The sequence below is a fragment of the Barbus barbus genome, assembly GCF_936440315.1.
Source record: "Barbus barbus genome assembly, chromosome: 32".
NCBI lineage: Eukaryota > Metazoa > Chordata > Actinopteri > Cypriniformes > Cyprinidae > Barbus > Barbus barbus.
Window position 1 is genome coordinate 9,903,830 of NC_136760.1, and position 24,669 is coordinate 9,928,498.

Sequence of the window (24,669 nt, forward strand, 5' to 3'; positions counted from 1 at the left end):
ACATGCAACCAGGGCCGCTGCTGACCAAATGGGTGCCCTAAGCAGGACTGTATTGTACCCCCTCCCTCAATTATTACGGAAGTAAAAAAAAAAAAAAAACCTACTATAGGGGTCAAGATAGAACTTTAATAAAATATAAAAGTAAATAAATTGTAATTAAATTGTAATTAAATTGTATTATTTACAAATTGTAGTTCTAGACAGTTACCTATGGCTATCATTTTATTTATACAGTTGTCTGATTCATTTTATGGTCTCAAGAATTCAGAAATCAAGCAAAAGAAAATTAAGCAGTGTTACTACGATAAAACCATGGTTAATTTTTGTAAGGGTTGTGATGTCCACATGTTTTTTGTTGAAGAAATTATAGAGGCTGTGTCATCTATCGCAAAAAGGTGGCCAAAAATGAAAGATTAAGTGGATGTTTGAATTAAAGGTTTGGTCAATAGGTAAACAAGAATGTTTGTCCTGTAAGTGTAACAACAGCAATTACCAGGACTTTGGCTCCCTTTGCAGGCATTTATAACATGTAATGTTGAAAAAAAAATTTTTTTTAAATATTTTTACTGGTTATAATGGGACTTGTATTGGTTTTAATGGAAACATAATGGACCCCGTTGGTCTCTGCTGGTAATTGGTCACGTTCTATTGGTGCATTGTTAAAACCAATAAATCCTAATGGAATATGTCCCAAAACACACTACAGAAGAAAAGCATTGTTTTTTTAATGGTTACAAGTTAATGGTTTGTAATGTTTGTAATGGTATTTGTGATTTATTTGTGATTCATTTGTGATGATATTAGAATTTTCTGTGATGGTTCTTTTGTTTTTTATTTGTTTTTGTTTTGTTTTTTTTCTATTGTTTTTTTCAGCAGGGTTGCCTCATTGTTTTTATATAATGCATTTGAAGACATTTTAAAGGCTGTTATTGGCTTAGGTTTGTTTTTATAACCACAAAAAAAATATTATCTTATCTTAATACTTATTATTTGAAGAAACAAAATTAATTGATTTTTGGTTAATTTGCGGTTACCATGGCTACAAGAACCATGATTTTTTTTTTCGTGGCTAAAAGCATGGCTTCCGTATAAGTGAACGTGGAATCTCTGAGAGATTATTAGATGCGTTGGTGGTGGTGAAATTATTACCGACATTAAAACATTAACCTCAACCCCCAAAAACGTTTCACAGGATTATGGTTTTATGAATGTAGCCTACCTGAAAGTTATGCACAGGCTTCATTTTCATTTATTTATGTATTTTTTTTTCTCGGTACTGGATTTTTGATGTATTTTCACTTGCATAGTTGTTCATCAATTATGACCATTTGCATTCAGCCGCAAAGATAAGGTGCGAGCGGGCGCGGGAGCGAATGCAGGAGTGGCGCGTCACTTTTTTTTTTTTTTTTTGTCAACTGGGATGGTGCCCCCCTGGGAGTTGGTGCCCTAGGCAAACTGCGTACTATAGGGAACGGCGGTACTGAATGCGACAAGCGGCAAAACATGGGTGGTTTTGATGGCGGCGGGAGGCGGAGCACAAGCGGTGCTCGTGCACCCAAAATCCTGCCGCTTCCACGAGCACGGCACATCGCAGCATGCGCCGTCAAAGATAAAAATGTTTTATCTTTTTGGGGCTGTTTACACTTGGTCACTACATGCGTTTTTTTCTGATCTGATAGCAATCCGATCGTGAAATGTGTAAATGCCCTCCGAAACGCATTCGAGACACTTCAGGAGGTGGTCTGGGCTGCTAATTGTACTAAATAATTGTACATAATTTTAGCTAATTGTAAAATAAACGTGTGAGAGTGTTTTATAGGCTATATGGTATGTTATAACTATATGGTATGTATGTTATATGACAGAGCTAATGCAACAAGTAACACCGTGGATGCGTAGCTGAGTATCTCCTAAGCAAGTCGCAAACTGACACGAATGAAACTGAAAATAAGTCGCAGACGCTCAACAGACAATCATGTGCTGATGCCGTGCGCTCTCTTGTTGTGGTCTCTGGTATTGAAATTAGCTGATAATGAATAAAATGCAGCACATATCTATTGCTTTCATTGAGGTGAACTCTGTTAAATTTGCATATAGCGCGGGAATTGAAGAACGGATTTATATCCATTTTGCAAAGACACATTTACGTGGCCAAGTGTAAATGGAAACGTTTTAACAAATCAGATAGATATCCGATCAGAGAAAACACATGAAGTGACCAGATGTAAACAGGCCTTTTGTGAGCGACAGCAGCAGCGGCGTCGGTTTCGACCAATCAGAGAACTAATTATTAACAACCACTTGTAACATTTCACTGAGCTCATGTCGGAGTGTTGAAAACATGATGAAGATCGCTGTAAATCCTACTGGAATTCCCGGAGTTGTGTGACCCATCAAAATCTCAAAGATATAATTAAAAACAAAATCCAGAGTGTGAGTGTATGGAGTTTGTTAATGAAAACGATAGTAGAAAACGATACCATAAAATGATAAATAGCAAATAACACCAACAAAAAACGCTCTCGGTTATTTACGTAACCGTGGTACCCCGAAATGAGGGAACGAGATATTGCTTTGGGGAAATACCTTTTCCTCGAATACTATTGAATCATGCCAGTGAAACTGGCCAATGGTGTCCAAGCGCACGAAATATGAGCGGGAATCCCACTCTATATAAGGCAGTGCTTGTACGTCATAAATTCAGAATCTTTGACTGAAGCAACTTGGCATTCTAAGATCCTGAGCTCGGTGACATGGCAATAAGAGCAATGTCTCATTCCCTCATTTCGGGGAACCGAGGTTACGTGAATAACCGAGAATGTTTTGTGTTGGTGTTGTGTTGTGGTCTTCAGTGGGAAAGTCCACGGGGGGGCTACCAGCATCTCCACCAGTTCTGGGAACCACGGCTGATTGGGCCACTGGAACAGATTCCTTTTCCTCTCTGATTTTGCACAGCACGCGAGGCAGAAGTTTCACTTTCGGCCAGCTGTGAGCTAGTGCATCCATTCCCAGGGGAGAGTGTGTCAGTGAATAAAACAGAGGGCAGTGAGTGTTCTCCGCTGATGCGAAGAGATCCACCTCCACCCTGCCGAATACACTCCAAATCATTTTGACTGTCAGAGGGTGTAATCTCCACTCCCCGTGGATTACTCTGCCCCTCAACAGTAAATCCGCGCCATAGTTCAGTCGTCGATGGAGAGGAGGTGTCGATCTGCCCACAGAAGGAGGTCTCTCGCCAGCCAGAGCAGAGGTTGCGAGTTCACACCACCTTGGTGATTTATAAATGCTAGTTCTATCATGCTGTCCGTCCTGATGAGAATGTGACGGTGAAGAATGTCTGGGAGAAAGCACTCGAGTGCTAGGTGTACAGCACGGAGCTCCAGACAGTTTATGTGCCATGACTTCTCCGTTTCTGACCATGTCCCAAAGGCTGGTCTGCCATCGTATACGGCTCCCCAGCCCGTGCTCGATGCATCTGTCGTAGCATTCTTTGTCCTGATCACTTGGCCAATACGAACACCCCGGTGATACAGAGTCATATTGCGCCAAGGGGTCAGCGTATGAAAACAGTCACGCATCATATCTTGTGGTCTATCATTAGCTACATTGACAGAAATTTAAACAAAAATAAAAAAAGAACCAAAACATCTAGCGGTGATGCTCCCATGGCGGTGTCAAAACTCAGACTGAGTGTATGAGCTCTGCGCGTTTTAACATTAGAACGAAAGTTATTTTTTAATAAATTTTACATTTCTTAATTAATGAAAACATTCAGCATTCATCCTAAAGCTTTTCACTTTAAAATTAGGTTACACAACTTCTCCAAAAAAAAAAAAAATCACATCTCCTAAATCGCAGGAAAAAATGTTGTTTGTTTTGTTATTCATTTTATTTAGTTATTCACACTTAATTCCTTTATTTACTCTTGGATTTTTGCCAATCTTAAGAATTCTGCAATGCTATATAACCCAGACTTTTTTCATTTTAAAATTAGGTTAGCCTGATTTTCTTCTAAATATTCACATCTAAACCACAGGAAAATGTTGTTTTATTTTAGTTTAGTTAATCACACTTAATTCCTTTATTTACTCTTGGATTTTTGCCAATCTTAAAACATGCGGTGGGGCACAACAGTTAAAATGTATATACACATATGCGTGTACAAACTGGAATGAAAGCAAATGTTTTGGCAGGGTCTTTGGATTTTCAACCGTAATTAGACGCCTAAACTTTTTACAACATCTTACGAAATGTAAATATTCTGTCTCACACAGTGTGACGAAATGAGAAAGGCGTTGAATGTCTGGACGCATGATTACTGAACTGTATGTACCAGATCAAGAGGGCTATTGTAAAACAGTTTCTGGGGATGCGACTCATTTGCAATCTAATGAGTTTTTGAGGGGATCTGGCATCGTAAACTTTGTTAGGACGTTAGGGAAAAAGTTCATTGATCAAAACAGATCATCTTTCTAAGATGTTCAGCGATCAAAGGACATCCGTGTTAACCATTTTATGACATGCACCTGCGCGTGTGAAATCTGTCGAAGGTTTAGGCATGGGTCAAAGGATGTGTGCCCTATTTAACCTTTTTTATAACACATATCTGGTGAAGTTAAAAACACTCAAACAAACAGCCCTACAGTTAAATATTTAGACTTTTATGATGTGTCATACAAACAGTTTACAAATAAAAACACTGAATCACACTGGGTATCTCTGCAAGATGATGAAAAGCAGTATGATTAAACAATGATATAACTTTAATTTTAACATAAGTTTTTAGTACTTTCAAACCTAAAACCATGATGAGAATTATAGAAGCAGGCAAATAATCCTCTGATTAACGCAAGACACTTACAGAGCTTTTTCTTTATGAATTTGACCTAATATTAGACTGAAAATTAGTTGTCATAAGGTTGTTTGCAACAAAAGTAATTCTATAAGGTGCCACAAATGTCTCACAGAATCTTTACAACAGATTAGACTTTCTCACTTTAAATTTTTTTTTATTAACCGCAGGGTTTAAATGTAGCACTTTTTCACAGTATAATGTTTTATTTTATTAAAATAAAAACAACTGGGCCCGTATTCATGAAGAATTTAAGTGTTAAGAGTTGCTCCTAGTAACAAAATTCTAAGAAAATTCTTAGAAATGTGAGTGTTTCCCCTTAAAATTAAAGAAAAGATCCTAATAATGAAAAAAGTAATTCAGAAAGCATCCTAACCCTTAAAAGAGGTCTTAATGTCTAAAATTGTTAGGAGTACGGACGAGGACTTTTAAGGGGCTTAAGAGTTTCTTTAGCAGTGGAGAAAATGGACGAAACATGAAGAGGGAGAAGAAATGTGTTGCACATAATGCATGACAGTGAGTTAATAAGACGCTACACATTGGATCGTGCAGGGATCATGTTTGTGACCGATCTTATTAGAGACACGCTAACAACTCCGACACCGTGCTGAAATGCCATAGCACCAGAAATAGACGTAATCACTACATTAACATATTTGGCAACTGGAAAAATGCAACTATGCAGCAGTGATAATTTGGGTCCGTTACAGCACTTATTAGGCTATGTCTCATTTCCTATAAAATACGGTAAGTATGACAGCATGGTAAATAAAAAATAAAGAACATATATACATATATAATGTGTGTGTGTGTGTGTGTGTGTGTGTGTGAGAGAGAGAAAGAGAGAGAGAGTGAGTACGGTAAAACAGGAAAAATTACGCCTGTAATTTCAAAGTGAAGGCTTATAATATACCCTACTCAAGCGCTCTTTAATTTCCTTCTTGACAACCAACCAATCCTGGCCTTCAAAAGAATGTGTCATAGCTAGCAACGGGGTCAGCAGAGTTGCTCTCAGATTAATCCTGAATCACTTAAGATAAGACTCCTAGTTAGAAATTAAGATAAATTAGGAGCTCTCTAAAAGGATTCTTAGAATCTTTAGGAATACGGGCCCTGGTCTGTATAGGTTTATTTGACTAAGATTTGATCAAATAACAGATATAAGAAACATGCAAATATTCGATAAGTCCATCTCATCACACCAGCTTAGCTTTCATGTAGGATTTGTATCCACACTCAAGTGGTTTTTGTGTAACAGAATCCTGAGACAAATGAAAATAGAATGCGTGAAAGGCATTTCTCTTTAAGATATTTGTAATGACAGACAAAAAGCTTTATAAAACAACTGAGTGTATGCATTTCTCTTGTATATGTGTACAGTAACCGGTGAGTACACGAACCAGTATTAATACATAACCTCATAAATTCAGCGTGATTCTATCATATTAATCAATAATAAAACTAAAAAAGAGATTTAATTTATATACCATATCTTACTTTCTCTTCAAAACACAAACTTTCTTACGACTTTTTTAATTGTGTTTAACAACCAGTTTTGGGGGAAAACCATATAGTGTTGTGTTTCTAAGTTAGGACACTTGTAGTTAATCACATCTTTAACTAAAACATTTTTTATTAAAACTCTCTCACGCACACGCACACACACACACACACCGCTTTCTCAGACACCCGCAAATTGCCAACAACATTCTTAACTTTGTTTTATCAATCAGCTGTAGCTAACACCGAGTGCAGCGCCGAAGCCGCTTGTCCAGCCGCCGAGTAGGCGTGTTTAGCGAGTGCAGACGTGGCTCTGCACAGCTTGGACGGATGGTTCTCCCTCGCCTTCCATCCGATCGCCTCATCCAGAGGGGCAGGTGCTCGTATCCCTTCTCTTCGGCGCCGTCAACGGAAGTGAGGGCGGAGGAAGCAGAAGATCTGATGCGAGAGGAGTAGGGGGCGCGCCACGATTTAATGAGCTCATCGTGGACTTCTGGAAAGAAGGGGGACGTGCGTTGGCGGGGGGGCTTGCTGGCGCCCCGGGAGAAACCACTCATCCAACCTGCTGCGAGACAGCTCCTCAGGCGGAGACCACTCGAGCCCGAGCTCAATGACAGCCTCAGTCATGATACGAACAAGCTCCTCATCCGTTCTGGGTCTGGCGCTGCGAGAGCACGGCGGTAAGAGGGTGGGGTCAGACATTGAGCCTGAAAACTCCACCGCATCCGAAGTCGCCAGGGAAAGTCTGTCCATCACACGGGCACTGAGGCAATGTGAGCTCGCAAGTCTCCGGCCGCTCAAGTCCTCTGCCCCGCTGTTTCTTCCTCGCAGGTCCCTGGGAGGAAGACAGGAGGGCGCGAGGGGCGGAGTCACTTTCTGAAAAGAAAGCTATCCGCGAGCACAGAGAAGCAAGACTGAAAGACTCGGAGTGTGAGCAGTCAGTCCCGCTGAGCACAGCATCAGCGTGGGATTTCCCCAAGCATAACACGCACTCAGCGTGACCGTCATCAGCGTGCAGGGTATTCGATTTTATAGCACTGCCCGAACCAATGGACGTGCAGTTTCACTGCGTGATTGAAAAGGATTCAGTGAAGAGGAAAAAATGAGTTTTTCCCATACAAGCGTCTTACGATGCAGTACGAGTGAAATATCGACAGGGAACTGAAGATTCTGCAGGACCTGGAGGATTTTTCTGAAGAACAGTGCTCAGTTTAACTGTTCAGAACAATCAAGAGACTCATGAACAACCATCACAAAACAAAAAAAACAGTCGTGGATCATCCAGGTGACCACACAGTATTAAGAACCAAGGGTTCCCAAACTTTTGAATGGGGTTATTTTAATAATTTCAGCTACTTTTTTTATTTGTGGACTATATGTAAACATCTTTTATTGAAAATATCTTGCTCAGGACAGTACTAAATAAAAAAATAACAGGCATTTTGTGTGATCTCTCTTATTTTGTTAAAATTATTCACATTATCATAAATTCTGCAAGGGGTTCCCAAACTTTTGCATGCAACTGTACTTACTGTTCATGTTAATTCATATAGTTAATGTTAAAAACTGAAACCTTATTGTAAAGTGTTACTAAAGTTTTATATATTGTTTTTACATAAATAGAAAAAGTCATTCTGAGGAAATATGGTGTGTGTGTGGGGGGGGGGGGGGGGGGGGTGTTGAGTGTGAGTGTGACTGAGGGGGTTGGTGAGAGACAGAGAGAGAGAGAGAGAGAGAGAGAGAGAGAGAGAGAGAGAGTAACACTTCATAATAACTGCACGCTATGAATCATTAGGTAAGCATTAGTAAATAGTTAGTTCATCCTTTATAAAGCATTGTCCCAACATTAATAGTCATTAGTAAGTAGTTTATAAATACAGCTATAAATGCGTTATTCTTTATTTATAAGGCATATCTATTACAAAGGAGATTTAAAGGCTCATTTATATTCCTAACAGAAAAATAAACAAGATGCAAAAAATGAAACCGTACACTTTAACTTTTAATTTAATTAAATTTTTTACAATGAAGTTTCAGAGGATTATTTTTCTTTTTTTTTTTATCAAGCGTACAGTTGTACCTCTGTGTTGTGTTTGTTTAGTTTTTCTGTTTGGGAAATAAATGAGCCTTTAAATCTCCTTTGTAAATGCTTCATAAAGTATAAATAGTCCTCACTTTAGATGAGCTCACACAAATAGATGGCTGGCAACTGCTAAATGTTTTATAACTACCTGACTTAATCATGAATTACAGCAGGAATATGTGTTAAAGCATTTATTAACACATTGAGCAATTATTATGATGTGTCTAAATAATAAGATTTATAAATGTACATTTAAATAGTTTATTAATCACTTATTAAACTTTCTAAATGATCTTATGAACCACTGACAACTCCTAAATAACTGGTTTGTAAATAACGTAATAATTTAGAAATATTAAATTGATCATTAATAAAGTATGAAAATACAATTATTAAACATTACATATATGCTCAAGAACAAAACATTTATAGCTGCATTTATAAAATGCTTACTAATGGCTATTAATGCTGGAACAATGCTTTATAAAGGACGGATTGCCTATTTACTAATGCTTAACTAATGGTTCATAGTTTGCAGTTATTATAAAGTGTTACCATGTTAGTTAATCAAAATGTTCATGGTAATTCACAGTGCATTAACTAATGTTAACAGATAAAACTTTAAATTTTAATAATGTTAAACATTAATAAATGCTATGTAACTATTGTTCTTGTTAATTAATATAATTAATGTTAGTAACTGAAACCTTATTGAAAGTGTTACCGAAGTTTTATGTATTGTTGTGTGTGTGTGTGTATGTTTCACAGTCTTGATGTCAGTTTGAATTAACCCTTTCATTGCTGATCCCTCAAGACTGAAAAATCCCTCAAATCCAAACTGCCAGAGGGTTACTGTAATGCATGTGTTCGCTGTGCACCATTTTCCTGATGCCACTGGGGTGGCGTTTGCACTGATGGCTTGGGCCCGTCATCGCTGCTTGCAGCTATATATATATATATATATATATATATATATATATATATATATATATATATATATATATATATATATAAATTATTTCGACTATCCAGGGGTTTTTGGGGGCCTTAACGTGTTCAAGAACTCTTGAAAATTGGCACACATTGGAATCCGCGGCCATTAGGACGCCACAGAGACTGAGACCCGGGTGTGGCACAAGGGCTCTACGGCACCCCCTGGAAAACTGTCAGAAAACTTTATGTCTAGCTCACACATACTTGCACGGATTCATATGAAACTTGGTACACAGAACTCAATGAGCTGAATAAATTTCACGCTGCATGTCATAGGCTCCGCCCAAAAGGAAGTCGGCTATTCAGGGCTGTTTAAAAAGCGTATGCTCTGGAATTTGATATACTCCTGTGAGGATTACCAACCGATTGCCTCCAAATGCGGTGAACATGATCTCAAGACATTGGGGATGCTAAATTGTGAAGGGATTTTTGATATCTCGAATGGCTTGCCTGTGGCGAGGCGATGAATTTATGGCAAAAAATGAGAGATAGGAAGCTTCTAATAACATCCACATACATTGTCTAATTTTGATCAAACTTCAGGGTTTTGTTCATTGTATAATGTCGATCGCATAGATGTGACTGTTAGGAGTCAAAGTTACAGCACCACCAACTGGCTGCAGGAAGTGTGTCGTTTTCAAAATGCTTTGAATTCAGCATCTTATTTTTCCTCGATTTGCTTCAAACTTCATCAGAATAATGTCAAAACACGGCTGATGTAAAACTATGAAGGGAATATTGATATCTAAAATTCTGTTGCCATGGCAACTTGTCAAACTTAAATTATTTTCTGGTGATTGAGGCAGATAACATGTTTAGAATGTTATGAAACTCAACACACATGTCAGTATTAATGATAGTTAGACACTGGAAAAAGCTCATAAACAGGCATGGTGGAGGCACTCTATAGCGCCACGTTTTGTCAAAAATGGGGGGGGGGGGGGGTTAGCTTTGGCTACAGACATGAACTACCAATGAAAATATTTGTTTTTACAGCATTTATTAATGTTTGTTGATGTTAGTTAATCAAATTGTTCGTTAATTCACAGTGCATTAACTAATGTTAACAGATAAAACTTTAAATTTTAATGTTTAAGTTTTGAATATTAACTAACATTAATAAATACTATATACAGTTGCATGCAAAAGTTTGGGAACCCCTTGCAGAATCTGTGAATAATTTTAACAAAATAAGAGAGATCATACAAAATGCATGTTTTTTTTTATTATTTAGTACTGTCCTGAATAAGATATTTTACATAAAAGATGTTTACATTTAGTCCACAAGACAAAAAAAAATAAATAAAAAAATAGCTGAAATTATTAAAATAAGCATTGTGTTTCCTTCTGGAGCACCAGTGAATGTTTGAACCTTTTTTTAATAGTTGTGTTTGAGTCCCTCAATTCCTCAGTGTGAAAAGGTGGATCTCATAATCATACAGTCAAAAAAAGGTTAAAATATGCAAAAGATGATGGAAAACATCCTTTATAAAGCATCGTCCCAACATTAATAGTCATTAGTAAGTAGTTCAAGAATACAGCTATAAATGCCTTGTTCTTTATTTATAAGGCATATCTATTACAAATTAGATTTAAAGGGTCAGTTATCTTCCTAAAAGAAAAAATAAACAAACAACACAGAGGGATACAAAACAGAAATATTTTTCTCAAGATGCAAAAAATGAACCTGTACACTTGAATTTTATTATTTTATGCTTTACAATGAAGTTTCAGGTTTATTTTAATTATTATTTTTTTTATTATATTTTTTATCAAGTGTACGGTTTCATTTTTTGCATCTTGAAAAAATATTTATGTGTTCTGTATCCCTCTGTGTTGTGTTTGTTTAGCTTTTTTGTTTGTGAGATAAATGAGCCTTTAACTCTCCTGTGTAAATGCTTTATAAAAGGTATAAATAGTCCTCACTTTAGATGAGCTCACACAAATAGATGGCTGGCAACTGCTAAATGTTTTATAACTGCCTGAATTAATCATGAATTACAGCAGGAATATGTGTTAATAAAGCATTTACTAACACACTGAGCAATTATTATGATGTGTCTAAATAATAAGATTTATAAATGTACATTTAAATAGTTTATTAATCATTTACTTACACTTTCTAAATGATCTTATGAACCACTGACAACTCCTAAATAACTGGTTTGTAAATAAAGTAATAATTTAGAAATGTTAAACTGATTATCAATAAAGTATGAAAATACAATTATTGAACATTATATATATATATATATATATATATATATATATATATATATATATATATATGCTCAAGAACAAAACATTTATAGCTGTATTTATAAAATGCTTACTAATGCATATTAATGCTGGAACAATGTTTTATAAAAGGAAGGATTGCCTATTTACTAATACTTAACTAATGATTCATAGTCTGCAGTTATTATAAAGTGTTACCTGTAGATGTAATAGGCAGCTACTGTTACACATATGTAACAGACAGAGCCTGTTAAACAGCTGCTTATGTAAACTTTATACAACAGACTTTATACAACGCAATTTTAAAAGTACTCAGATATAAGCTACTTAAAATAAAGTGTATCAAGATTAAGTGTACTAAATGTACACTTTTGTGATGTACTAAATGTACTATATTAAGTGTACTAAATGTGTATCTATACTGTACACCTTAGTTTGATTTAACCCACCAGTACACAGCTAAAATACATGTAATACATTTCTAATTACATAATAGTACACAAACATACTTCAGAGTAATTACAGTAATTATCTAATTAATTACTTAATAGTAGCCGTTGTACTTACATGAAATAAAATGTACTTACCATGTAACTAAGCTATGGAACAACCTGTAATTACAGTTTGTAATTATGTAGATGTAATAGGCAGCTACTGTTACACATATCTAACAGGCAGAGTCTGTTACACAGCTACATGTACACTTAAGTACAATCTTGATACACTTTATTTTAAGTAGCTTATGCCTGTGTAATCCTATGTAATGTTAATGTAATTAGAAAGGTATTACATGTATTTAAACTGTGTACTGGTACTAAGGTACCGCTGGATAAGGTGTACAGTATAGATACACATGAAGTACACTTAAGTACATCAAATCACATGAGACAATATTTTATTCACAATAGAACACAGATAACAAATGTTTAATCTGAGAAATTTTACAGTTTTATGCACAAAAGGAGCTCATTTCAAATTTGATGCCTGCTACAGGTCTCAAAATAGTTGGGACGGGGGTCTTTTGGTGACATTTATGATAAAGGCCTGAAATCATTTCAAGATATTAAGGCTCTTTAATCTACTAGGAACCTCCTTTTTCCATGTATCTTCGTATTAGGTCAGCGCTTCGCGCATATGGAGTTCCCTGGGATGCACAATTACCTGTACATCCCCTGCGGAATGTAATTCTTCCCACTGATAATTCTGTTATTTCTGCTTCAGTTATTTACTCTTTTCTCCTTAAATAATCATACAAACCATTATCCATAACTATCTGGTATAAGGATATCAGTGGTGACTTACAAACTTTATTTTCTGACCAAATTTGGGAGACAATCACATCATCCTCAAAAAACCCAAATCATCAGATGATCCATTGGAAATGACTACATAGACTATATCTGTCCCCTTTAAAACATTTCTATATGCATGTGTCACCTTCCCCAAATTGCAATTTATATCCGCAGGGGGCACTCGGTACATATTTACTTTTTTTTGTGAATGCTCTGCACTTCCTCTTTTCTGGACTCAGATTGCTCATGACATATAATTCCTATTAGAAAAGGATGTGGTTTTGACTCCAGATCTTTTCATTTTAAATGATTTTTCTGAACTGGCTCTGTCTCGGCAACAGAGAAACTTACTTTTAGCTGCTCTCACTGCTGCAAAGAAAATGTTAGTCAGTCGCTGGGTTCCTCCCCATTCAATGACCAGACATGCATGGGGTTTATCTTTGCTGGACATTGTTTCTATGGAACTATCTACAGCTTGTATTCATGGAGCAAAAACAAAAACTTTGAAGAACTGGAGTGCCACTTGTGACATTGTTAAACCTTTCTTCTTTTTGATGTATAATTTATTTTGAATTTATATATGGTGTGGGTCTGCCTGTTGGATGGGTGGAGGGGATTTTTATTTTTGTTTTTATTTATTTATTTTTTTCTCAATAAAAATAATTGTTCACAAAAAAAAAAAAAAAATCGTTGGGATGGGGGCATGTTTACCATGGTGTAGCATCTTCTCTTATTTTCAAAACAGTTTGAAGACGTCTGGGCATCGAGGTTATCGAGTTTCTGGAGTTTTGGAATTTGGTCCCATTCTTGCCTGATCGTTTAATGATCGATTTTCGTTTAATGATGCGCCAAATGTTCTCTCTAGGTGAAAGATCTGGACTGCAGGCATGCCAATTCTGCACCCGGACTCTTCTACTATGAAGCCATGCTGTTGTAATAGCTGCAGTATGTGGTGTTGCATTGTCCTGCTGAAATACACAAGGCCTTCCCTGAAATAGACATCATCTGGAGGGGAGCATATATTGCTCTAAAACCTTTGTATACCTTTCAGCATTCATAGTGACTTCCAAAACATGAAAGCTGCCCATACCGTATGCATTTATGCACCCCCATACCATCAGAGATGCTGGCTTTTGAACTGAACGCTGATAGCATGCTGGAAGGTCTCCCTCCTCTTTAGCCCAGAGGACACGGCATCCGTGATTTCCAACAAGAATGTCAAATTTGGACTCATCTGACCATAGAACACTTTTAAACTTTGAAACAGTCCATTTTAAATGAGCTTTAGCCCACAGGACACGACGGCGCTTCTGGACTATGTTCACATATGGCATCTGCAAACGGAACACCGGATTGTGTTTACCAAAACGGAACACCGGATTGTGTTTACCAACAGTGGTTTCTGGAAGTATTCCTGGGCCCATTTAATAATGTCAATGACAGAATCATGCCGATGAGTGATGCAGTGTCATCTCAGGGCGCGAAGACCACAGGCATCCAATAAAGGTCTTCGGCCTTGTACCTTATGCACAGAGATTTCTCCAGTTTCTCTGAATATTTTGATGATGTTATGAACTGTAGATGAGATTTGCAAAGCCTTTGCAATTTGACATTGAGGAACGTTGTTTTTAAAGTATTCCACGATCTTTTAGTAGTAGTCTTTCACAAATGGGAGAGCCTCTGCCCATCTTTACTTCTGAGCGACTCTGCATCTCTAAGACATTCCTTTTATAGCTAATCCTGTTACAGACTTGATGTCAGTTAACTTAATTAGTTGCTAGATGTTCTCCCAGCTGAATCTTTTCAAAATGTCTTGCTTTTTCAGCCCTTTTTTGCCCCGTCCCAACTTTTTTGAGACCTGTAGCAGGCATCAAATTTGAAATGAGCTCATTTAGTGAATAAAAGTGTAAAGTTTCTCAGTTTAAACATTTTTTATGTTCTCTATGTTCTATTGTGAATAAAATATTGGCTCCTGTGATTTGAAAGTCTTTTACGTTTCATTTTATTCCAATTTAAAAAACATCCCAACATTTCCGGAATTCGGGTTGTGTATATACACACACACATATACATATACATATACATATACATATACATACACAAAGACAAAGAAGCAGGAGATTTTGGCAAAAGTCTACGTTTGTTGTTCATGTAATCTCATAGGAGAAACATTTGAGATGGTAAAGAGATTTTGCTTTTCTTTCTTCTGGGTATATATACGTTATGTGAAAACCAATTTTTTATTTAGGGCATCATTTTCTCTAGAGTTAAAATACCTGTAAAGTTTGTCTTGGTTAGAGTTTTGAGAGCCGTTCGACTTCATCGCAGCAGAAACAGTCTATGAAACAGATGAATAGAAATTGCATGATCCTGTAAAGTGAATGAATATATATGACCTATGCTGGTAAAATGTGTCGGAATGCACACAGGTTAATTCTGAGCTACGGACAAAACAAGTGAAAATGTCGATTTTGATCGAATTTCAGGTTCACAAAAATTAGTTAATTAAACCCTCCTCTAGCAATCCTAATGCTCCAAATAGTAATTAAACATCTAAAATTATCTTTATTTGTATGTTTTCTTTTTCTCCGCTCGCTTCTCGCGCTGCCACTGACTGATATATGAATCGCACACATAAAGGCGCTTCCGCCCACACACAATCCGGATAAATATATACATACTGTATACACAGAATTACAGTATTTAAGCAGGCTTTTATGTCTTAAGTGAACGTTTGGGGAACTGTTGGGGAAAACATCTGATGTGTAACATTATATTAGGTCCGTGAAGTACAGTAGGACTTAATCTAACAATAAAAGAAAAAAATCACAGCTCTTGATTGAACTGCTTTTGTAGTTTTATTAATCAATTTATTTATAATGAACACAATGAAGTTATTTTTTACTTTTATTTGTTTTACTTACTTGAATTATTTTGTTTAGATGTAAAATGAAAAAGTAATGCACAAGGCCTACTTGTTTATTTCTTATATTCGTTCTACTGTTGTTGTTGGGTTTTTTTGTATCTGTTCTATTTAATAACAAAGTTAAAATGGCTATATTGTGATTATAAATAATAATAAATATTAAGAAAGGAAGTGGAGGAAACGATGCAACATTGCTAGGTTATTTTGCTTTGGAACCTTTTAGAAAACTTCTTGATTTTTCTCAGAACTGACTTTGCTGACTTTGTCAAGTTAAAACGGGTGTAGCTCAGTCATTTTTCGTCCGATTCCAACAAATCATATAATTTTGAAGGTCTTTTAATGGAATTAATGTGAAAATAATTAAAACTTTTTTTTTTTTGCTTATTGTGACTCATTTTGCCAGCACAGGTCACACATTTTGCTTAGAAAAATCATATCTGATGTGTTTTTGTTTTTGATTTGTGTTCATCTCATGGCATACTTGTTTCGGGGTGTATGCTGGAGGGAGTGGCCGGTTCTGGGCAGGATCCTGAGGACTGGATGAGGGATCAGAATTTACTGGAGGGTCAGAGGTGAGCAGAACAGGATAGCGACCCAGAGGAAAGGCTGAATTTTCCAGATCAGCAAGAAGGGCATCTACAAAGAGTTATAGAGAAAGATCATCATTACTGGCTTATTTCATTTTCGAGAGAGTTTATTACACCGGGTAGTACAAAACTGACAGAAGGGGAAATAGAACTGGGACCTGAAAATGACCATACTAAAAAATGTGTAAAACTGAGCTATCATTTCTTTTGTTGCTGCACCTTCTGAAAGTGTTCAGCCCAACAATTATTTCAAGGTCACCTGAAAACATTAATATATTAAACTATATTATTATTACTGAATTATTATATTGAATTATACAACTCCATTCACACAGTAACTGTAAGTGTCACATGATGGTTTCTGATGTAGGTCTAGTTGTTCTTTTTTGCTTGGTAATAAGAAAACTGACAATTATATTGTCCCAAAGCAATTAATTTGCAAATATCTTTACAATGAAGAACTGCAAAAAAAGAAAATAAAAATAAATAATAATAATAATAATAATAAAGTCTTTAGGAAAACAGCACATGGTCAGCAATATGCATTTAACTCTTTCCCCGCCACTGACGAGATATCTCATCAATTAAGAGACAACGCTTCACCACCATTGACGAGTTTTTACGGCAATCCGTGTTCTAGGTATATTACGGTAAGGAAAGCCCTAGCGCATGTCCTGAATGAGTTACGGGACTTCCGGGTCTTACAGGGCCGAATACAAGACGATCGGCATAAATGGAAGGATCAGAGAACATGTAGATCATATGTGTAGATCATATATATGTAGATCATATATATGTAGATCATGTTTTGACCATTTTGAATCTGATCGTAAGTAATCAGTGAGAGAGATGCCTTTACAGACACAGAAACATCAATCTGAATATTGACATGATAGCATCACGCAGTTGCTGCAGATTTGTCGGCTGCACATCCATGATGTGAATCTCCCATTCCACCACATCTCAAAGGTGTTCTATTGGATTGAGGTCTGGTGACTGTGGAGGCCATTTGAGTAAAGTGAACTCATTATCATGTTCAAGAAACCAGTCTGAGATGATTTGAGCTTTGTGACATGGTGCATTATCCTGCTGGAAGTAGCCATCAGAAGATGGGTACACTGTAGTCATGAAGGGATGGACATGGCCTGAACAGTTGAGACAAGCCAGGATGGATCCATGCTTTCATGTTCTTTACGCCAAATTCTGACCCTACCATCTGAATGTCATAGCAGAAATCGAGACTCATCAGACCAGGCAACGTTTTTCCAATCTTCTATTGTCCAATTTTGGTGAGCCTATGCAAATTATAGCCTCCGTTTCCTGTTCTTAGCTGACAGGAGCGGCACCCAGTGTGGTCTTCTGCTGCTGTAGCCATCTGCTTCAGGGTTCGACGTGTTCGACGCATTCAGAGATGGTATTCTGCATACCTTGGTTGTAACGAGTGGTTATTTGAGTTACTGTTGCCTTTCTATCATCTTTAACCAGTCTGCCCATTCTCTTCTGACATCAACAAGGCATTTTCGTCCACACAACTGCCGCTCACTGGATATTTTCTTTTTTTCGCACCATTCTCTGTAAACCCTAGAGATGGTTGTGCATGAAAATCCCAGTAGATCAGCAGTTTTTGAAATACTCAGACCAGCCCGTCTGGCACCAACAACCATTCCACATTCAAAGTCACTTAAATCTATCTATACTCCACCCTAACATCCTTCTTTGGTAATATCTGTTCTCTCACATCCAGGTCAGTACCTGCAACACCCTGCAGCCCTTAACTAACAGATGTTCTTTGTGACCACAGAACCAGGCTTAGAGCTGCTGAGAATAATTGGAGCAAGGTAAAAGATCCAGCCGAACTGAGCATGTATCATCCTGTCCTGCCATCTTTTTAATTTCTTGTGTTTCTACTGACAAGGTCTAATACTAACGAAACAAGATCATAAACACCTGAAAACAATTCATATTCTCCTATCTTCTCTGTCCCCCTCCATTTACTCTCACTTCCTCTCTGACTGCTGATGACTGCCAGCTATGTCATCGATAAGCTGGCAACCTTTAGCAACCAGTTCTTTGCACTCACAGCCAACTTCTACCCAAATACATTCCACTCTTCTCGTCTTTCTTCTCATGGAAAACAAGGTCTTCGAAAAGTTCTCTGTGCCAGTTGTCTTACAACCTGTTCCTTAGACCCAATCTTTTCATGATTGCAAAATTACGGTCAAGGGTGGTGGTGGTGGGTTGGGGGGGGGTCTTAGAAAGCTGAAAAAGCAGAGGTATTTCCTGCAAACATTAATAGATGCCATAAGTTAGCCCTTATCAGTGTCTGCATGAAATACCTCTGCTTTTGATTAACGCTGTTAATACAGTAAGCATTAATCATTCAACGCGATCTTAAGTTGAATCACATAAACATAAAATAATAGCCTTTAAAATGTCTACATTCACACTCGGAATTTAAGTTAAACAAACTCGGTAACATCTCAAATAAGATATGGCTTAATAATTGATCTCTGTAGATTTAATATACAGTGATTTGTATATTAAATCTACACTACAAACTGTCACGAATCTGGTCCATGCTCTCCCGGTTAACCACCACCAGAGGTCACCCGTTCATCACATTGACTTTCACTCACAACACACTGGACTCCATTTCCCACAATGCATTGCACAGATCACAGCTGTCACCATTCACACATCACACACACCTGATGCTCATTTCACAATCACTCACTCTCTATTTAAGCCTGGGACTTGCTCTTGCTCAGGGCCGAGTATTGATCTGCATTTAGTGCTCACCTAGCGCTAGCTGCTTTACCGTGCCATTCCGTGTTTCTGTTTTGTTCCTGTAATTCTTTAGCACTTATTACTCTCCCAGGGATAGCTACTTTACGGAGCCTTAGTCTTAGTCTTGCCTTCTCTTGTCTTTCTTGCCGTGTCTGACCCTGCCCGTGTTTCCTGGATTTACCCTTCGCCTCTGCCATTTGGACTCTGTTTGCTCCCCGTTTGGACTATTGCTTTCGCTACTGGATTATCTCTCTGCCTTGCCCCTTTGGATACTGTTCGCTGATCATCGACCCACGCTTGCTCCACGAATTGCTGTGTCTTGCCCTTGCCATACCTGTTTGCCACTGTCTGACCCTGCCTGTTTCTGACCATGTTTTATAATAAAGCCTTGCATATGGATCCGCATGTCTCACGTCTCGTCAGCCCCGTAACAGAATACTCGGCCACTCAAGGATCCAGCGGCTTTTCAGAAGATCAGGAGAATGGTATGGACATCGCTTTTCTTTTGTTACGGTTTAAGCAGGGTACCCGATCACTTGAGGAGTGCATCGAGGAATTTTTAACGTTAGCTAATGACTCTGATTTGCCGGACTGTTTTTTGATCGATCTGTTTGGGGATGGCCTTAATCAACCGCTCAGAACTAAACTCTTTAAAGAGGGTCCGCGTTCGTCACTCGCGCAGTTCATGGATTATGCCTTGCTGTGTGTGGGCTCTCCGTTCACTGTGGGTGTCGCGGAGGAACGTGACACCGCACTCACTCGCGAAATGGTGGTAACAACCACACCCCTTCACGCCGTCGCGGTCAAGCCAGAGTCTGCTCACGCAGTCGCGGTCAAGCCAGAGTCTGCTCACGCAGTCGCGGTCAAGCCAGAGTCTGCTCACGCAGTCGCGGTCAAGCCAGAGTCTGCTCACGCAGTCGCGGTCAAGCCAGAGTCTGCTCACGCCGTCGCGGTCAAGCCAGAGTCTGCTCACGCCGTCGCGGTCAAGCCAGAGTCTGCTCACGCCGTCGCGGTCAAGCCAGAGTCTGCTCACGCCGTCGCGGTCAAGCCAGAGTCTGCTCACGCCGTCGCTGTCAAGCCAGAGTCTGCCCACGTCTCAGTGCTCCAGCCAGAGTCACTTCACGCCTCAGCTCCTCAGCCAGAGTCTCTTCACGCCTCCGCCGAACTGCCAGAGGCTGTTACCACAGATTCAAGGTCAGTCCTTAGAGTTCTGATATCCAGTATGATGGACCCACCACTGATGTCGGTGCGAGTAGCTGGCATTCCCAGGGCCTCAACCCTGGCTGTTACAGAGACCGTTCCCCTGACCTCAGTGCTTCCCGTTATGGCGGTCGCCATTTTGAGTGTGTGGGCTGCACACTGTGCTCCTGAGGCCTCTCCTGTCCACGAGTCTGCTCCTGAGGCCTCTTCAGTCCACGAGTCTGCCCCAGAACCTCCAGAAGAGGCGGCGTCCACTGCAGAACCACCAGAGGTGGCAGCTTCCACTGCAGAACCTCCCGAGGTGGTGGCGCCCACTCATGAACTCACTGTCTGCCTTGTCACGGCCACGGAGGCCGTCCCTGAACTCACTGTTTGCCCTGTCACGGCCACGGAGGCCGTCCCTGAACTCGCTGTTTGCCCTGTCACGGCCACGGAGGCCGTCCCTGAACTCACTGTTTGCCTTGTCACGGCCACGGAGGCCGTTCCTGACCTCACGGTCTGCCCCGTCACGGCCACGGAGGCCGTTCTTGAACTCACTGTCTGCCCCGTCACGGCCATGGAGGCCGTTCCTGAACTCACGGTCTGCCCTGTCACGGCCATGGAGGCCGTTCCTGAACTCATGGTCTACCCTGTCACGGCCACGGAGGCCGTTCTTGAACTCGCTGTCTGCCCCGTCACGGCCATGGAGGCCGTTCCTGACCTCATGGTCTGCCCTGTCACGGCCATGGAGGCCGTTCCTGAGCTCACACCCTGTCCTGTCACGGCTAAAGAGGCCGTCTGTGAGCTCTCGCCCTGTCCTGTCACGGCTAAAGAGGCCGTCTGTGTACCCTCGCCCTGTCCTGTCACGGCTAAAAACACTTTCTATGAATCCTCGTCCTGCCCTGCCACGCCCTCTGTGATCATGAATGCTCTCCCTGTATTGTCTGTCTCTGCTCTCCCTGTGTTGTCTGTCTCTGTTTCCCCCAGATCTCAGACTCTGCCATGGTTTCCTGCCCAGTCTGCTTCCTGGCTAGGGTTTTCTGCTCAGGTCTGGTGGTCCTCTGCCCCGCCGTGGTGGTCTTCTGCTCGGGTCTGGTGGTCGTCTGCTCTGCCGTGGTGGTCTTCTGCTCGGGTCTGGTGGTCGTCTGCTCCGCCATGGGTGTCTTCTGCCCGGGTCTGGTGGTCGTCTGACCCGCCGTGGTGGTCTTCTGCTCGGGTCTGGTGGTCGTCTGCTCCGCCGTGGTGGTCTTCTGCTCGGGTCTGGTGGTCATCTGCTCCGCCCTGGTGGGTTCCTGCTCCGTCTGCTCCGCCCTGGTGGGCTCTTGCTCTGTCCTGGTCTCCGGTTCCGGCTGGATGTCCTGCTCTGCCCCGATCCCCGGTCTTCCCACTTCCTCAAGGACCTGGCCCTCCGTCCCTCCCCCTGTTCCGCCTCCGCTCCACCGCCCTCCTGGATTATTTAGGAGCGTCTGGAAGCCGCTCCTTGGGGGGGGGGGCTATGTCACGAATCTGGTCCATGCTCTCCCGGTTAACCACCACCAGAGGTCACCCGTTCACCACATTGACTTTCACTCACAACACACTGGACTCCATTTCCCACAATGCATTGCACAGATCACAGCTGTCACCATTCACACATCACACACACCTGATGCTCATTTCACAATCACTCACTCTCTATTTAAGCCTGGGACTTGCTCTTGCTCAGGGCCGAGTATTGATCTGCATTTAGTGCTCACCTAGCGCTAGCTGCTTTACCGTGCCATTCCGTGTTTCTGTTTTGTTCCTGTAATTGTTTAGCACTTATCACTCTCCCAGGGATAGCTACTTTACGGAGCCTTAGTCTTAGTCTTGCCTTGTCTTGTCTTTCTTGCCGTGTCTGACCCTGCCCGTGTTTCCTGGATTTACCCTTCACCTCTGCCGTTTGGACTCTGTTCGCTCCCCGTTTGGACTATTGCTTTCGCTACTGGATTATCTCTCTGCATTGCCCCTTTGGATACTGTTCGCTGATCATCGACCCACGCTTGCTCCACGGATTGCTGTGTCTTGCCCTTGCCATACCTGTTTGCCACTGTCTGACCCTGCCTGTTTCTGACCATGTTTTATAATAAAGCCTTGCATATGGATCCGCATGTCTCACGTCTCGTCAGCCCCGTAACACAAATAAAAGAAAATCATATATGGAAATATTATCTGTGGCAGCTCTTTGATCCCAGGCCACTTGTTTGTAAGGATTAAGTTTCATTCATTTATTTGATCGTTTATCATTGTTCGGCATCTCTAATAATAAGGAATCTTCAACTTGGTTCATTATTTATTTGCACAGAATCCACAATAAACATTGATTCAAAGCAGCTTATAGTAAGTTCTGTTACCTCTATAATGGGTTAATTCTTTACACTGAGCAGATTTACTGGGCAATGTTGTGATATATAACAATGCTAAACGATCCACTGTTTAAGATCTAGCTATGTATTATCCCCTTTAAAAAATAGGCATGGTTTTGCTGCTCTAATCAAAGTGTTTTAGCAGTTAGCCTATATCAGCACCACTGTAGTGAAGGAGACTGAATAATAAATATATGCAGCCTCTCAGACAAACCACAGAGCGTTTTTTTTTTTTATTATTTAAAGAGATTTACTTATTAGTCCGTTTTATTCTAAGAGCATGTTAGATGGTTTTAAAAAAAAAATATTAATAGTAAACGGTCTGCTTTTTTCTGTGGTGATTTGCATGCGTTTACACTGTGTGCTCCTGAGCGTTACATAAAACATGGCGGAATCTGACTCGGCGTGACGTAGTTTGCCAAGCTCTATATTGCAAAAACAAAACACACACAGAATATGAAGTCAGGTTAGACTAACTTAGTGCGCGTACTTTAGAGTGCGTTCTCTCACTGCATGATTCAGTCTATTAATATGCATTAAGAATGATCAGATAATTCACGATAAGGGGGCAGAAAATGCACATGCCTATATATATAAATTCATATAGTTATTCAATATCACACGAAGAGTGCAGTTTTTTTCTTAAAAATTCAGCATGGTTACAAATGTGATAGTGATTTTATACAACGGTTCAATAAATAAAAAAAAGTTAATCAAGAGACTTACCTTTTAGACACAATATTGGCCGTTTTTGCTCTATTTCGCCAACAAAACAAACAAAAAAACATAAACATAGGCTCAGCACTGTTTTGTGTCTCTGAGCAACATGACGGTGTTTCGTTCCTGAATGAATCAACTGTTTAAATGATTCGGTTCAATCGCAATGACTCACTTACCAGTGACTTGCTGCCACCTACTGGTGGTTTTAATTTTACACTTAAAGTGCCTTTTAATTTTAAAATAATTTCAAATATCAGTATTCAACATTTCATGTTTAAAATATCAAAACATTATTTATGCATTTGTAACTGCAGGTTAAAGCATTCCATGTCCCTGTAAGCTGCATTAACATGTATAAATACATCTAAATGCCTCTTCATATGCAACTTCTGCAAAGATTAATTTTCTTGATACTGATTTAATTTGTTTAGTAACAGCCTAAATGTATTATTGTAATTGACTGATTAAATGTAAGAATTTGACTCAAAAGATGATACACACTTTTAGAAAAAATAGCTTTATAAAAGGTAAAAATGCCCATAAAAGGTAAAACTCAATTTAATCTTATTGGAAAAGATTAATTTCGATCACTGCTGTGAACTGACCACACAGAATATGAAGAATATCAAAAACTTTAGGCGTCAGCTGTCCACAGTAGTCCTTAAGATATAAGCACAATAACACACTCAGCAAAATATTGTTCCTGTTCCTAAAAGGAATTAAGTTTACTACTAGACTAAAAACAGTTAAAGTTAGCAGGTGCATAAGATAGCGCTACGTTCCACTTCAAAACACACAATATTTTTACACTTTTGTGAATAATCACCTGTCAGGGTCTTTGAAAAAATTATGAAAGGCAAGATTTTTACTGTCACACTGATGGACTGATTTGCAGTGGATTGCCCAACATTGAGTTCTTCTATTTCACTTTGACCTCTCCTTCATTGTTATTCTGTCTATTTCTGTGTATTTGTGCTGTTGGAATTTTCACTCCAAAATGGTGGCCGCACTTTTGAAGCGCTACCTAGTGGCTGTTACCAAAAAAGCATCAGCGTTTCACCTCTTGGGCTTCTATACTCTTTGGTGGTAGTCTCGCGTAGCCAGACCTTCAGACTGATGGCTGAATTA

The 24,669-nt window shown here is 39.5% G+C and overlaps 1 protein-coding gene across 3 annotated transcripts in view; it reads right to left on the reverse strand.

Annotated features, from left to right (window-relative positions):
- Nucleotides 1–24,669, reverse strand: part of LOC306852500 (transforming growth factor beta-1-induced transcript 1 protein-like) — a 122,462-nt gene that overhangs the window by 77,404 nt on the left and 20,389 nt on the right. For 2 of the 3 annotated variants that reach the window (XR_013782617.1, XM_079389393.1), the window contains exons 2-3: nt 16,366–16,520; nt 15,235–15,296 (exon numbers count right to left, since the gene is read on the reverse strand). Coding sequence is in view for 2 of the 3 variants with exons in the window: in XM_079389393.1 (XP_079245519.1) it covers nt 15,235–15,296; nt 16,366–16,520 (217 nt within the window). In the remaining variant the exon portion in view is untranslated. Of the gene's footprint in view, nt 1–15,234; nt 15,297–16,365; nt 16,521–23,547; nt 23,578–24,669 lie in introns of all 3 variants that reach the window. The other variant, XM_079389392.1, reaches the window with a different exon arrangement.